General features: G+C 37.5%; 3 protein-coding genes and 1 long non-coding RNA gene across 4 annotated transcripts in view; 2 read left to right on the top strand and 2 right to left on the bottom strand.

Annotated features, from left to right (window-relative positions):
• The window catches only part of LOC134740516 (uncharacterized), a 245,252-nt gene that overhangs the window by 80,067 nt on the left and 143,160 nt on the right, over nucleotides 1-22,025 (bottom strand). The gene's annotated exons all lie outside the window — the stretch shown is intronic.
• On the top strand, nucleotides 283-4,115 carry LOC134740492 (procathepsin L-like). Its single transcript, XM_063672991.1, has 5 exons — nucleotides 283-719; nucleotides 1,300-1,435; nucleotides 2,360-2,565; nucleotides 3,120-3,230; nucleotides 3,712-4,115. Exons 1-5 carry the CDS (start codon nucleotides 284-286, stop codon nucleotides 3,846-3,848), a joined length of 1,026 nt encoding a protein of 341 aa, XP_063529061.1. The 5' UTR covers nucleotide 283; the 3' UTR covers nucleotides 3,849-4,115.
• On the bottom strand, nucleotides 6,856-10,685 carry LOC134740466 (procathepsin L-like). Its single transcript, XM_063672911.1, has 5 exons — nucleotides 10,189-10,685; nucleotides 9,207-9,333; nucleotides 8,521-8,696; nucleotides 8,158-8,262; nucleotides 6,856-7,944 (listed from the first exon to the last, which is right to left on the bottom strand). The coding sequence occupies exons 1-5, from the start codon at nucleotides 10,631-10,633 to the stop codon at nucleotides 7,808-7,810; spliced, it is 990 nt and encodes a 329-aa protein (XP_063528981.1). The 5' UTR covers nucleotides 10,634-10,685; the 3' UTR covers nucleotides 6,856-7,807.
• Nucleotides 14,565-19,356, top strand: LOC134741134 (procathepsin L-like). Its single transcript, XM_063673905.1, has 5 exons — nucleotides 14,565-15,048; nucleotides 15,566-15,692; nucleotides 16,236-16,417; nucleotides 17,524-17,640; nucleotides 18,247-19,356. The coding sequence occupies exons 1-5, from the start codon at nucleotides 14,604-14,606 to the stop codon at nucleotides 18,390-18,392; spliced, it is 1,017 nt and encodes a 338-aa protein (XP_063529975.1). The 5' UTR covers nucleotides 14,565-14,603; the 3' UTR covers nucleotides 18,393-19,356.

The following is a 22,025-nucleotide window of genomic DNA, read 5'->3' as shown; positions in this document are numbered from 1 at the left end:
CGAGAACCGGAAACGCTCTTTTAGCATATTAATTTGTACCTGTTTCAGCAAAGAATTTACTCAGAATTTACGTACCGTAGGTACTTTTATACTAAGAAGGGATGACTTTTTGCGAAAACTCAAAAACGGCCTGACCAATCGATTACATTTAGGTTCATATTAGGTTTAAAATAACTTAAAATTAAATTAAATCCAAGTAACTTAGCCTTAAGGCTAAAGCGAATGTCCACATGTCCACATATATAGTAGAAAATGACAACTATTTTTACTGCAGTCACACGTTATGTTTCTACTGATTCCTTTGCTGGCGGTCACCGCCTCTGCCCAGTTGCCACCTAAACCATATTTCAACATTGGCGACGCTCACAACCTGTTCCAAGAATATGTACAGAAACACGGCAAAGTATACAACCCCGAAGAATACTTGAAACGATTTGACATTTTTAAGCAAAATCTAGAGCGGATCAATGACCGCAACTCGAGAGATCCACAGAACGAGGTCGGAATCAACCGTTTCACAGATTTAACAACCGAAGAAAGACGCCAATATTTAGGTTTTAGGCGCTTTGATGCCGCGAGTGATGATCGAGCTATTAGGCTGGAGTACCCCGCTGAGGCGATCACAGCGCCCGACCAGTTCGACTGGCGCGACCATGACGCGGTCGTGAACGTGAAGGACCAGGGCCATTGCCAGAGCAGCTACGTGTATAGTGCCATTGGTAGTCATTGGTTCCTTGTAAATTATTATAGCTTTGTGTTTTCAGAGTAGGTGGCTCGGAAAAAAATAGCCACAGTGGCTCACTCAACCTAATTCCAACATGATAGAGGCGATATTGTCGCGACTGAGCCACTGTTCGAGCTGAGCCACTAGATAACTGTGGTCGTCAATAATAAAGTCAAATATCGGTCTTGAATTTATGTCACAATAAATGTTATATTCCGAAAGCATTGATGATACTGCAGGAAAAAATTCAGTGAGAGATCTCGAATCGCCACTCTTGTTTCCAGATTACATTCCTTAAAACTGAATTTTTAATACATAAATAGACATCGCCCCTTTCTCGCAGCATGCAGCATCATGCTGTATTGCTCAGCAATGCCAGCAATGCCTTCAATACCGGTGATAATCTTGACTGGTGCAAATTGCTAGTTTTTATAGAAACCTATCATAAAGAGAAGTATTTTAAATAGATAAGGTACTTTTCAGGCAAACTCTTTGCTCAGATCGAAATTTCTATGCTAAAATAGCGTTTCCGCGTATGAATGAATAAATTGTTGCGTAAATAAATTATTTTACAGGAAACATTGAAGGGCAGTACGCCATTAAGCACAAGAAGCTAATCTCTCTATCTGAGCAAATGGCAATAGATTGCATGTTTCAATCTACGCTACAACCTAGCATGTGCATGGAAGGCTGGCCTGATGATGTTATGACGTAAGTTTACATTTTCTGTTTGTCCGTGACTTTAGCTCGCTTACCGCTACAAAGTGTTAAAGCCCCTTGGGTTCAGATTCTTCTCTCACTCTCACTGCATGAGCGTAAGCGTGTAGTAGTAGTAGTAGTAGTAAACTCTTTATTGTACAAATATACATATTAAAAATTACATGGTACAAATAATAAGATGTACAAAGGCGAACTTATCCCTTTGAGGGATCTCTTCCAGTTAACCTTTGAGTAGATGAGAGGAGAAAGTGAAAAGAGGGTGACAAATGTAGCAAAATGTACAACAAGGTACCAGAAAGATAAAGGATATAAATACATACAAAATTAATAGGATAAACATATAATATATTACACAAAAAGGAATGGGGAAAATACACTAAAAATTGGAAAGAAGTAGAAAAATATAAAGCAACATACAATACAAATATAGGCACATTAATCAATCAGATAACCATAGCTACCCAGTACTACTGCTACTAGTGCTAGTAATACTTATATTACCCAACAGTAGTCGTATAATAGCGCTATAAAACTTTGAAGGGGTGCAATTCAAAGCACTAATCGTACTAACACGATCGGTGTTAATAGCTTTCTAATGGTCTCAATAAATTTTTTTTTTTTTTGTAATAAACTACGAAACGTCACTTAACTGTGTAGAAAACAAACATTCACTTTTTTTTCATACTGCGTCGGTGGCTGACAAGCAAACGGCCCGCCTGATGGTAAGCAGTTACCGTAGCCTATGGGCGCCTGTAAACCAGAGGTGTTACATGCGCGTTGCCGACCCTAAAACACCGCACCCTCGTTGAGCTCTGGCAACCTTACTCACCGGCAGGAACACAACACTATGTGCGAGTGAGAGTAAGCTACTGATTCAACTAGGGATTGAAATAAATCTTGTATTCGTATTTTCAGTTATTATCTTATTATGGCACCTTATTTTGGTGTAGCATCTGAAAAAGAATATCCTTATACTGGCGGAGAACACCGGCAGAATTGTCAACGTGTATGGAATAGAACTATTTCAACTGTTACTAACGTAACGGGATTCCAAATTGTTATCCCGAAAGACGAAGAAACGTTAAAGCAGTTTTTGTACGAAACAGGACCTTTGGCAGTAGGTACGTAACATTGGATTGATAAGTAGAGGATGCGTCTTAGGGTTCATAAATTATGCAAATATTCACGATTGAACTTGCCTTATACTCGTAGTACGATGCCTAAGCACTGAGCGTTCAGCGCCCTCTATCTTAAAAAACCGGACAAGTTCGAGTCGGACTCGCCCACCGAGGGTTCCGTACTTTTTAGTATTTGTTGTTATAACAGAAATACATCATCTGTGAAAATTTCAACTGTCTCTATCACGGTTCATGAGAATGACGGACAGAAAGACAGACGGACAGACGGAGAGATGGACAGATGGACAGACGGACAGACGGACAAAGGAGTCTTAGTAATAGGGTCCCAATACGATATATTTGAATCATATTGAAATAATTGGAATCATATCAATTAGCTGTCAGTCCAACGTTCATTTCGCTCGGACTTGTCCCGCGCGAAAGACAGCAAACTGATATGATCCCAATATGATTTAAATATCATTCTGATGTCAGGTGCATACATAATTATATTTTTAAGAACGTTAGCTTGTCTATAACTGTGCACTTGGTTACAGGTTTTGATTCTTCCGAGTTGTTTGAATACACAAAAGGCATCTACATCCCGGCTGAACACTACTGCCTCTACGAGCCAGATCATTCCGCTCTATTAGTTGGCTATGGAATAGGTATACATATATATATATATATGATCTGGCCTACCTTATCTGTCAGGGCTCGTCCTAAATAATGCGACTACACGATTATCGCGTGAGTAAGCGATGCGACCATCGCGTGGTCGCGCGATAACAAAAAATGAAGGCTTACCGCGAACACCATAAAAAAAATGAAAATATTTTATTACATTAATAAAATGTTACATTACAAGGTAGTAGGTTGGGACTTTCTATTAAGTATATTATACCTGTATCAGGACAGGAAGCCCCGCTCGTCTGTAGCAACAAGTTGTAGTTTATCTCTGAAAACTTGCCAAAAAAAACCTGTTAAAGGTACAGTATGTATAAGTTACTCTATGGTTTACTAAAAAGGCTAGTGCTGCACTCTGGTAGCAGAACATTGCAGTAATATCCCCTATTGCATTCACTTTTATTTAAAGTAGGTATTGGTTAATAATGTCGATTTAAACTATTTAAAATTGTATTTTGACAGAAAACGGCACGAAGTACTGGACTCTAAAGAATTCATGGGGGACAGAGTGGGGAGAAAAAGGCTATTTCCGTCTGGTGCGCGGTAAAAAGGCCTGCCATATGGGCCTGGCTTACACGGCCACGTGCACTGTATCTTAATTACTAATTAATTATATGCATTCCATGCGCGAGCTTCGAGAAGTTAGGTTTGGACCCAAAACTTCCAAATTTCGCCTCACGGGAAACAATCTCCAGCTTCCTCAAACCACAAATCCATGGAGTCCGTGTATGTATAATTTGCAAATCAAGACGAAATAAAATTCGTGAGACAACAATTACAATTTTTCGCCTTCGATTAAGCCTAAATTCTTCTCTTCTTCTTGGCATTGTACTTAGTATACATGCAATAAACGCATTTAAAAACAAATGTTGTATTATAACCTTGTAAGTTTTTCGATTTACTCATCGTTTTCTTTTTATATTGTGAGTAATTCTTAATTTGATAATGAGATCCTGCAGTAATTGAGGAAACCTTTCAACTCCTCCGTAGTCACAACTAGGAGCTAGGAGCCTTTATATAGTGTGTCTGTCAGTCTGTCTGTCTGTGTCGGTCCGCGGCTTAGCTAACTGACCGCTAGTGGTAGAAAGCTAACATTTGGCACAGGTATAAAAATCAATTTCCGACAAATTGGTAAAACAAAACCGGCCAAGTGCGAGTCGGAATCGCGCACCGAGGGTTCCGTACTTTTTAGTATTTGTTGTTATAGCGGCAACAGAAATACATCATCTGTGAAAATTTCAACTGTCTAGCTATCACGGTTCATGAGATACAGCTTGGTGACAGACAGACAGACAGATGGACAGCGGAGTCTTAGTAATAGGGTCCCGTTTTTACCCTCTGGATACGGAACCCTAAAAAACTACACTACTAGTTCGCCTTTGTACAAATGATGTGTTTTTTCCTGTTTTATGTTTCTTTTTGTACAATAGTGTTTTACTGATTACTATACTACAAATAAAATCTTTTTAGGGTACCTTCCCTACACGTAAAGTGAGTATGATTTTTTTTCGTTTTAACCCTATAATAGACAACATGACTATTAGCAGGAGCATGATGTTGTCAGTGGAAAAACAAGCAATAAGCTATGATAAAAGTTTTTTTTTTATTTAATTTATCAAGTTCATTTACGTCCCTTTCCATATAGTTTTATTACCTAAAATAAGTATTTCAGCACTAGTTATGAAACTTCATAGCAAAGAATGTAAGTTAAGTACTAACAATTTGCGTCATTTAAGTTACACGTGCAAATATTTGAAATTGAAATTGAATAGAAAATGAATTACACGCGTATTCCCATTTTATCTGTGAATTCCACAGCTGCAGTGCTGATTACTACCAAGACAGCTGTCAGAAACATGGTAGACAACTTACAAGTGAAGACACCCAATACGCTTTAGCCCTTCGAATGCCTTGTCCCGTATACGTCACAGACAATTTGAACTTTAATTTACAATTTCAAGGTTGTTAATTCGACAGCAAATTTTTGACACGGGCGTTCGAGGGGTTAAGGATGACTCACGTTAGACCGGGCTGGGTCCAAGCCGGAGCTTCCGGCGCTACGATATCTATGGTAAGCATCACGTGATCACCAGTCATCTGTCATAAAAAAGTAAGCGCCGGAAGCTCCGGCCCGGTCTGACGTGAGTCATCCTTTAAGGCATAGTAGGTTCAGCTAGCAGTTTTTTGAATAATCGTACCTAACGCTTTCAAATAACAAGATTGATCTTGTTCATTGATTGATTTATTCATAAAATGTTAAAGTACCTATATTATTTTGTTGTTATCTTTACTGGACAGTGCAGTTGACTGACCAATTGTAGACCTTATTCTAACGACTTAGGGACGTCGGTTGGTCACTTAACTGTGCTGCGCCTAGTGACCTTATGGTCACTACACTGTGTAGTTGTATAAAAATGTAAGCATATATCTGTCTTTTATAATACTGAATAAAGATAATTTTTTTTTTTTTGTTATTTTGTTTCGAGCAGGTGATGGGAGTAGGTAGTAAAACACCTTAATTGTGATAGTATAACGTATATTCCCTAAATGCCTGCCTATATATACATGTTAGGTTGCGCTGACACAAGCAATATGCGTTTATGTCGCAGTAAACCAAATCGTTACTGCTAAACACGGAAAGTGGACATTTGCCACATTACACTTTTTTAGGTCATAATACGATTGCTAAAAAATATGAATAGCAATCTTCAGGCCTCTATGTAGTTTCATCGATTTAAAACCAGATTTCGTGACTTACGTAGCGTAGGCTCGACAGAAATAAATCACGAATATACAGTATGTCTGATCATGGGGCTTTAAATTCAGGGCTCGGTTCTACTCGCTAAACTGAGCTACTGTTATTGTGAGACCAACCCTAAAATCGCGAAAAAAAATTTCGGCTTTTCCATAGAAAACGTCGACATCTGATCAGCCAAAATGTATAAAAAAGCCAAGTTTTTTTTTGCGATTTCGGGGTTGGTCCCATAATAAAAGTAGCTCAGTTTAGCGAGTAGAATCGAGCCCTGAATTTAAAGCCCCACGATCAGAGACATACTGTATAAATAGCTCCAAATCGCCTTAAATTTGTTAGAATTTTTACACTAAAGCTAAAAATAAGAAAATTGCTTCTCAATATGACCACATAAATCCATATGAAACAACTCCAACAATTTAGGAGGGAATTAAATCTTCTCGGGTCCGTGGTGTAGGGTTGGAGCCGGCGTAGTTTTTATCGCGTATATATATATCTTTACTTGAAAATAATTGTAGTGTATAACTAGCCTTATGAACCGATTTTGCATGTACAACCAGCCTTAAAGTTTGTAGTCTATGATTGTTCATTATTTTAGTATGTGGGTATTTTTGCACTTTGTAATTTTTCCTCAGTCACCCGTTGACCACGAACGCTGTAAAGGGTTCGAAACGTCGGGATGTATTATAAATTCAATATACGCGATATAATCCGTTTTCATAGTTTTATTTCATACATACAAGATTTTTTAGAACGTGAAATTACATGGCAGTTTTTTACGGTGGAGGCGTAATACCACCAACTGCCGACTAGTAGCATAATTCGTTCATAAAGGGGGTTACAAATAAAAGAGATTTGAACATTCTAAGTAGTTTATTCAGACAAAAAACTTGTAGTACGATTATAATATGTATAAGTACTAAGCGACAATATAAAATTATACATATATTTATGTACATACCTAAAGAGATAAATACATACTCTGAACATTGCAAATTATAATATATAACAACATACTAGTTACAATTAATATGAAAAATTTAATAATTTCACGGTTTAGACTCACTTGTTTTAGTCACTCGCGCGACATGTTTCGGAAAGCCTAGGTCTCCTTTCTCAAGCACTAATAGTGCGAGCAGCGTTCACGACGACCGTGTATTGCGTACTGCCGCGCGCCGAGAAAGCCGGTTGGGGGAGGTTTTGCGCCATCGTTGTAGGCGGGCATAGTGGTGTGTTTGGGTTTGGGTCACCTAATACTTGTAGCGACACACATGTCGCGCGAGTGACTAAAACAAGTGAGTCTAAAGTGTCTAAACCGTGAAATTATTTAATGTTTAAATTAAATTTAAATTCGAATATATATAATTGTGAGTTTCAGTATAGGTACAACAGTACATGCTAATACGGCAAAGACAGTCGTGAACTGAAATATAGATTTCGAAATTTAAAAAGAAGCAATAAAATAAATAATGAAATTACACGTGCACTCACATGTAAAAATTACATACGGACACAGTATAAGGAAGGTGTCTTTAAGTCTCAGTAGTCCAAATTCTAAATTTATAATTCTCGTTCGAAATTCAAAATCTCGAACACAAATGCCTGCCTGCGGGGCGCCTTAGAAAACCTACTTACCTGCTTAAATCTGCCGCGTACGTCGTCACTTGTTTTTATTCGAAGTTTTTATTTTGTTCGAAGTTGGATTACGCGATATAAGTAAATCGGTTTAAAAATAAATGACTGACAGTTTGATGTCTATACACGACTATTGTGTGTGTGGCATCCCTCCAACCATGAAATACAATATCATTCAACAGTACAGGACATAGTATAATCGATCCCCATGGAACACGCGTTGACTCCTCGGACCAGCTTGACGTAACCCTGGTCTCTGACTTCAGGACCATAAGAATCTTTGAGAATCCAATACTTGGTGCCGTTTTCTGTAATAAATTGCATTTTCATGAAGTTATAGGGTTTATTTAATCCATTTTAGAAAATCACAAAAAAGTTATAAAAATTCTACAACGAAAATATATACTTAGATAAGAAAATTCCATTCTTTATTTTTTTTTATATTAGCTAGTTGGAAAAAAACTGAAAAGTGCAGATTTTGTGGAACCTACATTTACCCAAAACAAATTATTTATACACACCTATACCATAACCGACTAACAACACGGCATGACAAATTAGGTCTGTGCAATCTTTGGGGTGTAATATCCCCGAGCGATAGTGGGAGAAGTCTGAGGGATCAATAGCTGAAACAAGAGTACAATTTTATATAATTTTACAGTATAAACAATATAGATCAGACCTGCTAGCATGAGTTGCGTTCTCGCGCGCGACTTCAAGTATGGACTCGCGCGCGAGAACGCAACTCGTGCTAGACCGCCAGGTTATGAATTTGATATACATAACCAAATTCATAATTACGAACAAAATAATCCTTCTGATTTTGTAATTAGTTAAGGTTTTCATATGACACGAATACGACCGTTGTCTTTGCTTCTACTTACATACTGACAAGGGCCCCTTTTCATATACAAGCTGTTTTAATGTTTCTTCATCCGGCTTGTACACTTTGTAATCCTTGACTCTGGTTACGACCCTTTTTGCATCTTCAGTACATGTTGATGGCGTTCCTGTGTACGGGTAATCTTTCTCTGGGACAACGCCAAATTTTTCGTGGTAACTGCGAAAAAGCCAAGTCTTTTAAATATTTTAATTAAGATACTATGACATAACTTAATGCGTTAAATAACCCGAAAAATGGGTGTTGAAAAACTTCAAATAAAAGCAATGATTTTAAGAAAAGGACTATTGTTATCATTTTGTTAATGCGGATTGAGGATCTACCACAGAAGATCTTGTTGAACTAAAGATAAAGCAGACATTCTTACATTAACACTTAAAACAGTGTTAATCTGTTCAAAGAAAAAAATAACAGTTGAAATCATGAGACATATCAATCAACATTTCAAAATACTAAACGATATACCTGAAATGTAATTACAATTTAATTATCAAAAGCCTATGGTGTCCCACTGCTGGGTCACCCTCATTTCTCCACCCCTCGCGATCCTGTGCAGCCTCTCTGGACATTCCTTTAAAAAGGAGTCTAATCGCGCCATCGCCTACGTGGTCTGCCAGATCCCCGTTTTGATGAGTTGTACGGCGTCGGCATAATTTATTTCATACTTACGCCGCTACTACGTCTGGTTGTCCTCCAGCACAATTATTCCCTTTATATTTTACACAGTCCAAGCCCTGCTGTTCAGAGAAGGCGAGATTCTGGTTGTGCCTAATGGCATATTGGCCTTCAATAGCCCCTGTGAATATTTTATCGAGCGATCAGTTAATACAGTACAGTACAGTAAAAGTGATTGATAAAATGATAAACAAGACTTCAGTTGAGTGGATTTTTTGAAGCACCATTCAGCTGCATTAACTCATAAGAATGAATTTTCAAAAACGCTAATATTCCTGATTTTGAATATTGTTTATTTCTACGAAGTTTGAAGTCCCTCATTAAAAAAATAGTTACCTGTACAATCCCCGTTATAAACATTGATTAATTTAAATGGCACCAGTGCGTACAAAATATAGGTACCTACTAAGTATCTAGTATGTCAATATACCAATAAAAAAAAATACAAAAAACGTGACCATCCGAATATAAAATTATTCGGAAATAAGCGGGAATAAAAGTAACACTAAATTATGACAAGGTGGACGCCAAAACAGAAAAGGCCTAGTGGTAAGCCTAAGAAAAGATGGCTGGACTGCGTGGAAAAAGATCTTAGGAGGATGAGGAAATATATAAATCAAGCTGAAGAAAGGTTGCCAAGGATCGCGACAACTGGATGAAGATAGTGGATATTTGCATCTGCATGCAGACTGAATACACTGGACTTTTGTTTTTTTGTATATGATCTGCATGTATGTACGTGTATTCTCCGCCGATCCGGAAGACCAGCGCTGACTTTAAGGTTAGCATTATGCTGAGGCGGGACCATTTCGTGATAAACTAGGTGTATACTTTTTTGTTTTTAATATACTTTTTCTTTGTAACGTTTGTATGAAATGTAGTTTACCATGAATAAATGAATTCTATTCTATTATGTGTAAATAAATTCTTTGAATATTTGAGGAGGTAAGTACCTAAGTAAGTAAAAGTAACTCACCAGTAGCGCTGAAGATCCAGCAACTACCGCAATTGCCTTGATTTTTTACGTGAGTGACCGCTCCATGATCCCTCCAGTCCCACTGCTCGGGGGCTGTGATCTCCTCGGGACGAAGATGCAGCTCAATCGCTTTCTTATCCATATCTTCATCAAGCATTTTCATACCATAACCAGCTTTTATTTCTTCGGGTGTCAAATCAGCAAACCGAGTTACGTCAAAAATTTGCGGAAAGATGGCATTGCGTTCATTGATATCTGCTAAATTTTCAGTGAAAATCGCGAGTCTTTTCAAGTATTCTTCGGGATCATATGTTTTACCATGTTTCTGAACGAAGTTTTTGAAAAGGCTGTGGGCATCACTCAAGTCGTAGTATGGTTTTTCGAAGAGTTGCTCAGTACAAATGCCAACCACTAGCAACTCTAGCAAGAGAAATAACGGGGACATTTTATTTTTAGCAGGGAATCCAATATGCTATACTCATTGAAGGGGAGTGTAGTTAAAGTCTTTCTTTTTATACACTTTAAGGCATGTACGCATTTAAGTAAATATTTTATCGCTCATTAATTATTAATTTTACTACAAAGAACACAAAACTTATACGCATGTACCTATTAAAAGTTAAAACTACGCATTAACTGGCGCCAACACGTGCAATGCTTGAAATTCCTATTTAATTGCGGCAAAGAATAACGTCATAATTTCATCCACTATACTGTACCTATGTACTGTTTCTTTTTTGAAGGATTTTAAGGATTTTTCAGCGATATTTAACTTCAAACTGGGCTACTGATTATGTCATGTGATGTCTATGTTTTAGATTATTTATACATACACCCAATATAAAATACCTATTCTACAAATCATAACACTTCTTGAAAATAAATTGTTTTTAAGTTTATTAAGTACATTATTTTCCTTAAATTTAATCTAAATAGTCTTTGGAAGTCATAGAACAGTAAGCTCATTTACTTACGTGCGTGCATACGTCATTTCAGTTTGGGATATGTCTCGTCAACTGACAAATCGGCGGCGCTCACATCCGGCTTTGTCATCTGAAGGAACTGTTTCCACAACCGCACGAAGAACACTGGCTAACGGCCCGATTCGAACTTAAATATACATATTAGGTCACAGAATAAGTAATAATTCTACCGTACAGAAAAGAAACTTCCTACAAAATCGAAGTTCGACAGCGATTCAGGGGCGAATCATGCTGTCCCTTTCTTATACTACCCCTTACTGTACTAACCCTTTCGGCTATTTAGGGTTTTCAAAATTCAAGTCATTATCTTATCTGTGGTCGTACACGCAAAGGAACGTCAAGTTGTGCCAACCCTAGTAATGGCTCGGAATCGGATTAATGCTGAGTCGAACGTAGCCGAAAATGCCCGAAAGGATCAGATGAGGTAAGAGTTGTTCTTACTCGTATTGCTCTACCAGAATTCTTATAACTAGTAGATTTACACCACTGAATTTAGACTTTTGTGTCCTAATGATTTAAGTTGTATTCTCATAAAAATATACATATTATCAGCATTATAACAAAACTATAATAGTTAAACCTACAAATTAGTGACTCTGTGAACTATAGAACTCGCGAACCCCCCAGGGCTCCACAATTTTGAAATATTTCCTAAAACAAAACCGACAAAAAATATGTAGGTAATTATCGAATCTGCTCACCATTTCACGAGAAGTGATTGAAAATGCGACCTGCGGTAGCATTTTTATCGCCTGTCACCATGCCTGTCACGTTATAACAAGTATGCAAGTGCGAAAGTAACAGGTATAGTGACAGGTGATAAAAATGCAACCATACTGACACCGCTGTACTGTACAGTCGCCATTAGATATATCGGAGCGGCCGAGGAGTTCACAATATCTGAACACGCACTATAACGCCTTGACAATAGAGGCGTGTTTAGATATTTGTGAGCACCTTGACCTCTCCGATACATCTGATGGCGACTGTACACAATAACATTCGGACGTACGAAAGAATTCTTGCCCTAACTGAAACGGAGACCTTCGGTTTCGCTCAATCTCAGTTTGTTTTCTCAAGTTTCGTGTCATCTCAACCCGTTGAGCTAGCTGTTATAAATGATATATCTATCACGTGTGACAATGGAAACCATTTTCGCTGTAAAATTTACATCCACTCTTCAATCCCGCGGCACAGGATGGTCGGAAATTGTGCATTTCGCCGGGAGATTTATTCATACGTCGCCAGTTTTAACAACACCTTACTGAGTATTAGGATTGAGCGCAAACCGAGCGTGGTTTAAGTAAGCTGTTGGTATAATAGTGCGCGGGATTTTAAAATAATATTTGGGTTTAAAATATTAAGTACGGCTAGGAACGATCAATGCTAGCGCAAGAAAAGAACTTTTTTACCGGAAACGCTTGGAGTGATTTGTTTCATTGTAATGTTTTTGCTTTTTAGGGTTCCGTACCCAAAGGGTAAAAACGGGACCCTATTACTAAGACTCCGCTGTCCGTCTGTCCGTCTGTCTGGCCGTCTGTCCGTCTGTCACCAGACTGTATCTCATGAACCGTGATAGCTAGACAGTTGAAATTTTCACAGATGGTGTATGTCTGTTGCCGCTATAACAACAAATACTAAAAGCAGAATAAAATGAATATTTAAGGGGGGCTCCCATACAAAAAACGTGATTTTTTGCCGTTTTTTGCGTAATAGTACGGAACCCTTCGTGCGCGAGACCGACTCGCACTTGGCCGGTTTTTGAAAATTAATTACTGAAGCAAATTAAGTAACTACAAACAATCCTTCTTCCAACTTTTCATAGATAGGAAAATAGTCAACCAGTAAACCTATATTAATGCTATTCTTTTCAGTTCCCTGCCCTTTGTATAAATTTTGTTTCTTCAAAATTCGTATTAGTTATCGGTTTTCTTTTTTTCCAAGTTGAAATTAATATTTTGAATTGAATGCTATAAATGTTGGATTTAGGCTATCTAGACATAAATTTGCAAAAAAAAACACCTAAGAAAAGTACATATCATTAAAATACTTCGATACACAAGCTGTTACAGATATAATAATTAAAATCCACGTGTCATTCCAATACATAGTTTAAGCTAAATTACTTCTTAGATTTCCTAATCAAAATAAAATTTAAAAAAGAAAATCTACCTCATAGACATAGGTATACTTCAGATAAAACTGTCAAGCTAAGCATGTATTCACACTTGTCTTTTTAGTTTTTAGACATATGTATGTAGTAGCCCTCTCTACAACACTGAATGCCCTAAGGCTGCCTTTCCACTCAGGCGGAGATGAGCAGAGGTGAGAGGAGACGTGCGAGAATGAGCGGAGAAAAGATGCGGAATACAACCAACGCTACTGGTGGATTCCCGCGAGTCTCCTCTCATTTCTGCCTCGGTGGAAGGGCGCATCACAAGCATTATTGAGCTTATTGTGGGAATAGGTCGATTTATTTATTCGAGCTTTTGCCCGCGACTTCGTCTGCGTGGACTTAGTAACCGCAGCTAGAGTAAGCATAGCGCCTGGAGAAAATCTCATAGCAATCTAAGTTTGAGCATATTATGCACACAAATTAGCAGGCACTTCGTTAATTATCTCAATTCCACCCCGCTTTTTACTTTCTTAAGGGATGATTTTCGGGATAATAACTATCCTATGTCCTTCTCAGGGACTCAACCTATCTCTATGCCAAATTTCATCTAAATCGGTTCAGCGGTTTAAGCGTGAAGAGGGAACACACAGACAGACAGACAGACAGACAGACTTTCGCATTTATAATATTAGTATGGAAGTATGGATGGATATGGATTGAACCGATTATATTTATTTATCGAAGATTTACATCGAAGAAAATCATTCCAAAGATTATTTTTTTGTCTTAAAGTGTTATTACACATTTAAAATATTAGAAGCAAAATGTCACCGAGCTTTACACCAAATTACCTTAACAAAAACACAATAGATACGAAATACAATTAAAATTGGTATTCGGCTAATAAATACCATCAAATCTATAAAACTACACGTGGGTTTTTTTGTTTTACGTCATTAATTAGCTATAAGAGCGTCTTCACATTGTCCGATCCGATATCGGATGTTAGAAGGTTGTAAAATGTAATAATTTAAATTTATTTTTGCATTTAATAAATCATTATTACTAAAAAAGGATAAATAACGCAAAAAAGGCGGACTTAATGCCAATGGCACTCTCCTGCAGCTGTTTTTGTCATGGGCGCCTTCCGACATCGCACCCCCGAGGCCTGACTACGCGGATGTAGGAATCCTATATCGGATCGAACAATGTGAAAACGCTCTAAGTTTGTATATATATACAATAGAAAAGTTAAGGTAATCCATTCGTCAGCACAGCTTAGTAAGCATCAGAGCACAGCTTAGTAAGCATCAGCCATGTTGTGTTATCAATATTTTATCTTTGCTTTCTCGCTCGTGATGGTCAGAGCCGTACAGGACTCGACCAAACCGTATTACAACCTAGCCCATGCCGAGCAACATTTTACAGCATTCATCGACAAATACGAAAAACACTACGAAAGTGCCGAAGAATACAATAGGCGGTTTGAAACATTTAAGAAGAAATTGTCTTTGATCAACCATTGGAACGAAATTCACGAAGCATCGTTTGATGTTAACCAGTTCACCGATGAAGAGCCATCTCAAAATAGAACTGGTTTCGTTCCTTCTAAACTGAGGAGCAAATCACTCAAAATAAAGTTGAACAATAAATTGTTACGAAATGCTCCAACTACTCTTGATTATCGTACTTTAGGACTTGTGACGAAAATAAAAAAAGCCCAAATAGATTGCGGTTCTTGTTACATTTTTGGTGCTGTGGGTAAGGTTGCTTTTTTGCTTGAAGGGAATTCAAGATAACTAATTACTCGAGATTAAGAGCCCGGTCACGATTTTAGTCGCAAAAATGTAACATTGATAGATTTAATCCGTGAAATTGTATGCCTTTTGTTACCTAATTGAAATAACAAGTACTTGTTTCTATTAGCACGTCTTCTTATCTTACCTTTTATCAGACCAATTCTTTGAAAACAGACTCATTAATGAATAATGTTTTTTTCTGATGGACGTTTAGGTAAACGCGCGTAAAGCACTGATTATGTCGCTCTTATTTGTAAATTTTGTAAAGTTTGGACTACTAAAAATGGTAAATTTGCATTACACATATTCTGTACTTGACGTTTATCAGATTACATTCTTGTTATATGACTTAGAGTTCGAGGAAATGAAAGTTAAACGAATTCAATTTTCTCCAGAAATAGGATACCAACAAATACCAAAAAATAGGATACCGTATGCTGAAAGTATTGAAAAAACTTTTTTTTTTTTTTTTTTTTCAGGTAATATCGAAGGCCAGTATGCAAAATTAACCGGAGAACTTATTTCCCTGTCAGAACAGCATGTTTTGGATTGTGAAGATACTCTTAATGCATGTGACGTCGGAGGCGACGATTTAGATATTATAAGGTATCTTTTATTTTAAGTAAATTAATTGAATTAAGCCACCAACCCACTTGTAGGTACAGCAAATGAAAAATTCCATTCATAAAGTGGCTATTGAACTTTTACAGCCGGGTGTACAGTCGCCATCAGATATATCTGAGCGGACAACGTGTTTACAATATCTGAACACGCACTCTAAAGCCCTGACAATAGCGGCGTGTTCAGATATTGTGAGCGCCTCGGCCGCTCCGATATATCTGATGGCGACTGTACATAAGTAGGTAGCTAGCTGGATTTTAAACGTCATACTTCTAGGAAATTATGACGTGTAAATAACGCACTGCGAATGCTATCAAAATCGTTGCAGACTTTTCTTGGTCTAACTCTATAAGATTCTATCAAGTTATTCCTAACAATTATTAGCGCTAATTGTAATTCTTAATGATATTTGTAACTACACACATGCATCCCTGTATTGTTTTAAATGTAACACGAGCGAGATTGTTCATCGGGTTAATCATTATGATATTATTGAGATGCTTGATGAAGAAATTGATTGGTTTCCAGGACTTTGTCAAAGGGCCATGGTTTGGTGAGCGACGCAGATTACCCTTACCTAGATTATCAACAAAAAGAGTGTATTAACAAGCAACAAGTGAAAGTCAAAGTGGCATCAGGTTGTTCTATTTATACACCGAACGAGGAATATCTAAAATTAGCACTACTGAAAAACGGACCACTTTCAATAAGTAAGTATTTAATTTACCTAATCATTATCATTATTAAATATGTAGAAGAAAAGAATATCATCAAGAAATACGTGTTGGTTTCTTAACATACACTTATGTTCGCTCACAAAATACAATTAAGTAAGGATGTTCCCATTAAAACGTAGCTTATACATTTTCAGTAATATTATATAGATGTGACATACGGAATACGGACGGACATGATGACGAAATTATAAGGGTCCCGTTTTTACCATTTGGGTACGGAACCCTAAAAAAGGTACTTAAGATACTTAACATCACATTACATTAAAACATTACCCACACATCCCTCAGCTGGACGCAGATATTGTTTTAAGAGGCCGTAGTCGATTTTGGAGCAAAAATGTAAAATTGATAGATTTAGTCGTTGAAATTATACACGTTTTGTTACGTAATATCTAAATAAAAAGTATTGATTTCTATTAGCACGTCTTCTCATCTTGCTTTTTAATAATGAGGTCGCGAGCGTGCGTCACCGGTAATGCATGAAGAGAAGGGGCAGTTTTTAAAAATTCATCTAAAAATCATGGTGGTAAATTATACAAATTGATGTATAAGAATAGTTTCAGCAAATGTAGATTGTTTTAGTATCAAAATTACGTTGAAATTAAGTCGATTTTTAGAGAAATTGTCACTTGTTTTGAAGTAATTTCAGAAGAAAATTGATTTCGTCTAACTTTCATTTACACTACTTCAAAGTCATAATAATAAAAATGTAGTCTAATAAACGTCAAGTACAGGATATGTGTAATACAAAATTACCATGTTTAGCAGTCCCAACTTTACGAAATTTACAAATAAGAGCGACAAAATCAGTGCTTTACGCGCGTTTACCTAAACGTCCATCAGAAAAGCAAACATTACTAATTTAGTGAGTTTGTTTTCAAAAAATTGATCTGATAAAAGGTAAGATAAGAAGACGTGCTAATAGAAACCAGTACTTGTTATTTCAATTAGGCAACAAAAGGTGTAAAATTTCACGGACTAAATCTATCAATTTTACATTTTTGCGACTAAAATCGACACCGGCCTCTTAAATTCTACTGTATATTATTTGTAAACCGAGTTTGTTTCTGTTACTGCAGGTTTATATATGTCCCCGTCGATGGATTACTACAGTGGGGGTGGTGTGTTCAAACTAAAAGATTGTCCATACAATAGAGATCCAAATCATGTTGTATTACTAGTGGGATATTCAAAAGGTAAAATATAGGAATTGTTAAGTATAAGTAATACAAATGTGCCATTTTCAATCAAAAGGGTACTTATTGTCGGTTGTTAATAAGGCGCTATTTTCATATAGCTTCAATTTGAAATCAACCTTATTGACAAGCGACAATGTGGTACCTTTTGGTTGAAAATGGCACAAATAATGACTTAGTTCAAATGAATGTTATATTCGTTAGGAGAATGGCTAGATGTTCGATATTTATGAATTATATAAAAAACAATCGATCGCATATGGCTTGAAAAAAGCGATTCGACGCAGTATACAAATACACTTACCGCACTGAATAAGTTAATTTAGTGCAGGTTGAACCATCCGCACTTGATAGACTGATCAACGTCACCCGGCGCGCCGCGGCGGTTTTACTATGAAACTTTCCATACAATAAAATTTAGCGAATTATTTAACGATGACAAACAGTTTGGTGCAACCGACGACCCGTAATAAATTAAACAAAGATTTACATCTCTACTGTTTCCATGGTATAAGTACTTACGACTAAAGAGGCAACAAAAACATTAAACTATTAATAAAGGCCATGCAGTATGTTATAAACTTAATTATTTTATCACTCTTCCAGACCGGAGTGGCACTCCGTACTGGATCATCAAAAATTCCTATGGCCTAGATTGGGGTCACAAAGGTTACCTGCACTTGGAGATGGGAAAAGGGCATTGTTCCATACTGAAAGAAGGAGCGGTCAATGCTAAAGTCATGCGCCCGTAAAAGAGGCTCTTGAAACGCCAGGATAAAGGATCGATTTTACATTGAGCGTGCCAGACACGTGTCGTGGCCATCGGGTATTATATGTACATCGATGGCCGTGGCGGACAACAACAACAAACAAACAAACAAATTATTTTTCACCTCATCAAGCCTGCTACTTTTTAAGTGCGACTTTCCTCACTCCAGGGAGTGAAACAAAGTAGCTTTTTAATTTAGTGAAGGCCATGAACTGCCACTTCATACTTTTTTTTGTATTATTCTGTGTAATTCGAAATACATTTTAACCTTTAATATGTTCTCACTACTGAGGTGAAAAATGATGTATGTAACACGAGAGCAAAGTTATTTTACATCTCGTGTTTTTGAGTCCCGAGAAAGCGAAATATTCACTAACTTAGAATCTTGAGCACACAATAAACTCACACACAATAAACACTTGCAAGAAAGACCAACTTTTCTCTCTTGTTGCACAAATAACTATATTCGTCGATCATAGGTGTACACAACATGACATTGCATATGATGGTAAAAAAGAAAAATTGTTCCACTATGTCGTACCCAAGGGCATACGAAATTCAGTTTGTTTGCTAACAGCAATAAGCATGCACCATGCACTAAATATAATATTTACAATCAGTGTGTATGTCAAACAAGCAATTAACTTAAATGTCCAGTAATATTACTTAACAATTATATAAAAATCGTAACAAGTTTATCATTATAGGTAATACATCTGTATATCACATTTAACACACAAATTATAATATACGTCTATACAGTGCATATTAACGTATTATATCTAATCGTTACACGAATTATAAATTGAAGCGTTTTTCGTGGCTTCTGGGTTGATCTAATAACAACAGATCTTAATTTTGTTTTTTTTTTTTCTTTACTTTTGTAAATATATAAATTGTACTTTGTACCACTCTACCGCCCTGTTTTGCATAATGCCTATATAAAATGTATCACTGAATAAATAAAATAAATCGATTAATTAATAATGTGACTTTTTTTACTGAATACATTAAAGCTTACATTTGGATGCTGACTGCAGCTTTTTACCCTTTGGGTACGGAACCCTTAAAAAAGAGTATACTGGTTAGTTTATGTCACAACAGTATTGCAGCTGCATTTGCCATCCAAACGTCACCTTAACGCTGCGCTAATGGCAAATGCAGCTGCAATACTGTTGTGACATAAACTAACCAGTATACTCTTTTTTTAAGGGTTCCGTACCCAAAGGGTAAAAACGGGACCCTATTACTAAGATTCCGCTGTCCGTCTGTCTGTCACCAGGCTGTATCTCATGAACCGTGATAGCTAGACAGTTGAAATTTTCACAGATGATGTATTTCTGTTGCCGCTATAACAACAAATACTAAAAAGTACGGAACCCTCGGTGCGCGAGTTCGACTCGCACTTGGCCGGTTTTTTTACTGGTTTAGGTACTGTACTCCCTCAAGCGCTAATAAAGCGCTGGTGGCCTAGCGGTAAGAGCGTGCGGCCGGCTCGTACCAATGACTTTTTCGACACTTATGTACGAAATATCATTTGATATTTACCAGTCGCTTTTCGGTGAAGAAAAACATCGTGAGGAAACCGGACTTAGTTAGTGACTACCTACAAACTTAAAAACACAATTCAAAAAATATTGAATAAAATAGTTTGATCTGTTCCCTAACTGTAACCCAAAAGATTGTTTACCTACAGTATAAAAACACTTCAAACGTAGCCGACATAAGCCACAAACACCGCTGTCCCTGCCGTTTCAATGATCGCATAAACCAGCAATGTCATCGGTTCCCGGTTTTATTATGTTTCGGAAGCCCGCCGTCCCGCGGGAAATCCCGGAAGCCCGCCAGTCCAGTTTATGTCTCGGACCCGCCTAATGCGGCAGCTTAGAGTAATGAAATCAAAACAAAACATTATTTACGGTACTGTTTGATTTGGAATCCACAAACATGAATAGTTCAGGAGTATACAATTGTATGATTTGTATGTTACTTAATCAGTTAATCACTCACGCTCGCAGGCAGGGCTAAGACAAATTTGAATAAATTGTATGGATTTTTTATCCTATAATAAAATTCTTTGTGATATAGATATCAATGATATCATAATAAGTATTCGTAATGAAGTCATCCGTCAAAGATCTAAAGTCGTCGACATAGCCAACCGGATTAGCAAGCTGAAGTGGCAGTGGGCCGGTCATATTAGCCGTAGAACCGATAACCGTAGGGGTAGACGAGTTCTCGAGTGGAGACCGCGTATCGGCAAACGTAGAGTAGGACGCCCTCAAACTATATGGAGCGATGACCTTAGCAAGGCGGCTGGCAAGAGCTGGATCAGAGTTGCCGCAAATCGTGCTCAATGGCGTGCAATAGGAGAGGCCTATGTCCAGCAGTGGCCGAGAGTAGGCTGATGATGATGAATAAGTAATCTCTTCGAGGACAGTCATAGCTATAAGTTGTAATATTTTACTAGAATATATTAAACCTAAGTCTTGCGGCTTCAAAAGTTCTGAAGCGCTTCACAGTTCACACACACGCCCGAGAAGTAGGTTGCAAGTAACCTGCCTCTAACTTTGTCAAACTTCTACAGGCATATGCACAAGACTGACGTGCAAATTTAAAATGAAGTAAGAGCAACGTTTGACCGAGTGCTTTCGATTTTTGCTATAGTGAGAATTACACATACCTCAAGCTACCATCGCCCACACTGTTAACTGTCCATTGGTGGACCTTATTGTCTACCGATGAACAGCTAGGCAAGTTACTCTTTGTACACGGAAGGCCGAATGAATTCAAATGGCATAAATTAGAGCAAAAGTTACACAAAATTTTACGTTCTAGCGTTGCGTAGCGGAGCAGTAGTAGTGGTAGTAACTATTAACCTCCTTAATAAGAATAATAAGTACAAACTGAATAGTTTGCTGTATGTAAATAATTAACTACAACCAGGCTGCTTAGCCAACATGCCAATCGCTTACGCTCCGTAGCGATCAAAACGCAACCGTCATTGTCGCACTAATATGAAAGAATGATAGAGAGACACAAAGCGTTTCGTTGTCGTAGCGATATCGATTGTCACCTTGACTAGGCCGGCTGAAACATTTAATACCTACGGTACAAAATTACAGTTCGGCCACGCGCCAAATTATGGTAAAATTGGACATACAAGAGAAGACCCATGTGGAAATTTTCCCTAGCCTCATCTAGAAATGGACACACCTTTATTAGACTTGTTTTCCCATGTGGCAACATAATATATGTGGGAATAATGCGCGTAATGTTGCACTGAGCCATGAGGCCCAAATAAATCCTGCAATGGGGACTATAACGTAGGGGTCTTTTGGGATATTCGTATTTCACTAGACTTATATTGACCGGCATATAGACCGTGATTACCTTAGAACACCGTGATCACGGTCTATATCCCGGTCAATATAAGTCTAGTGAAACTAACCGTGAATCATTCAAAACTCTATATTCGTATTTCATTTGGTAATAAGGAAACTAGTGGTAGCCCTGGTTACGTACCTACTCGTATTTCCTTTGCTGTCCAGTAATATTACATCTACCTTTCGGACAATGCTTATTCGTAAGATACACGATGTACGAATTGGGCCGT

The sequence above is a fragment of the Cydia strobilella genome, chromosome 4 (genome assembly GCF_947568885.1).
Source record: "Cydia strobilella chromosome 4, ilCydStro3.1, whole genome shotgun sequence".
NCBI classification, from domain to species: Eukaryota; Metazoa; Arthropoda; class Insecta; order Lepidoptera; family Tortricidae; genus Cydia; species Cydia strobilella.
This window is presented reverse-complemented; position numbering and strand designations above follow the sequence as displayed.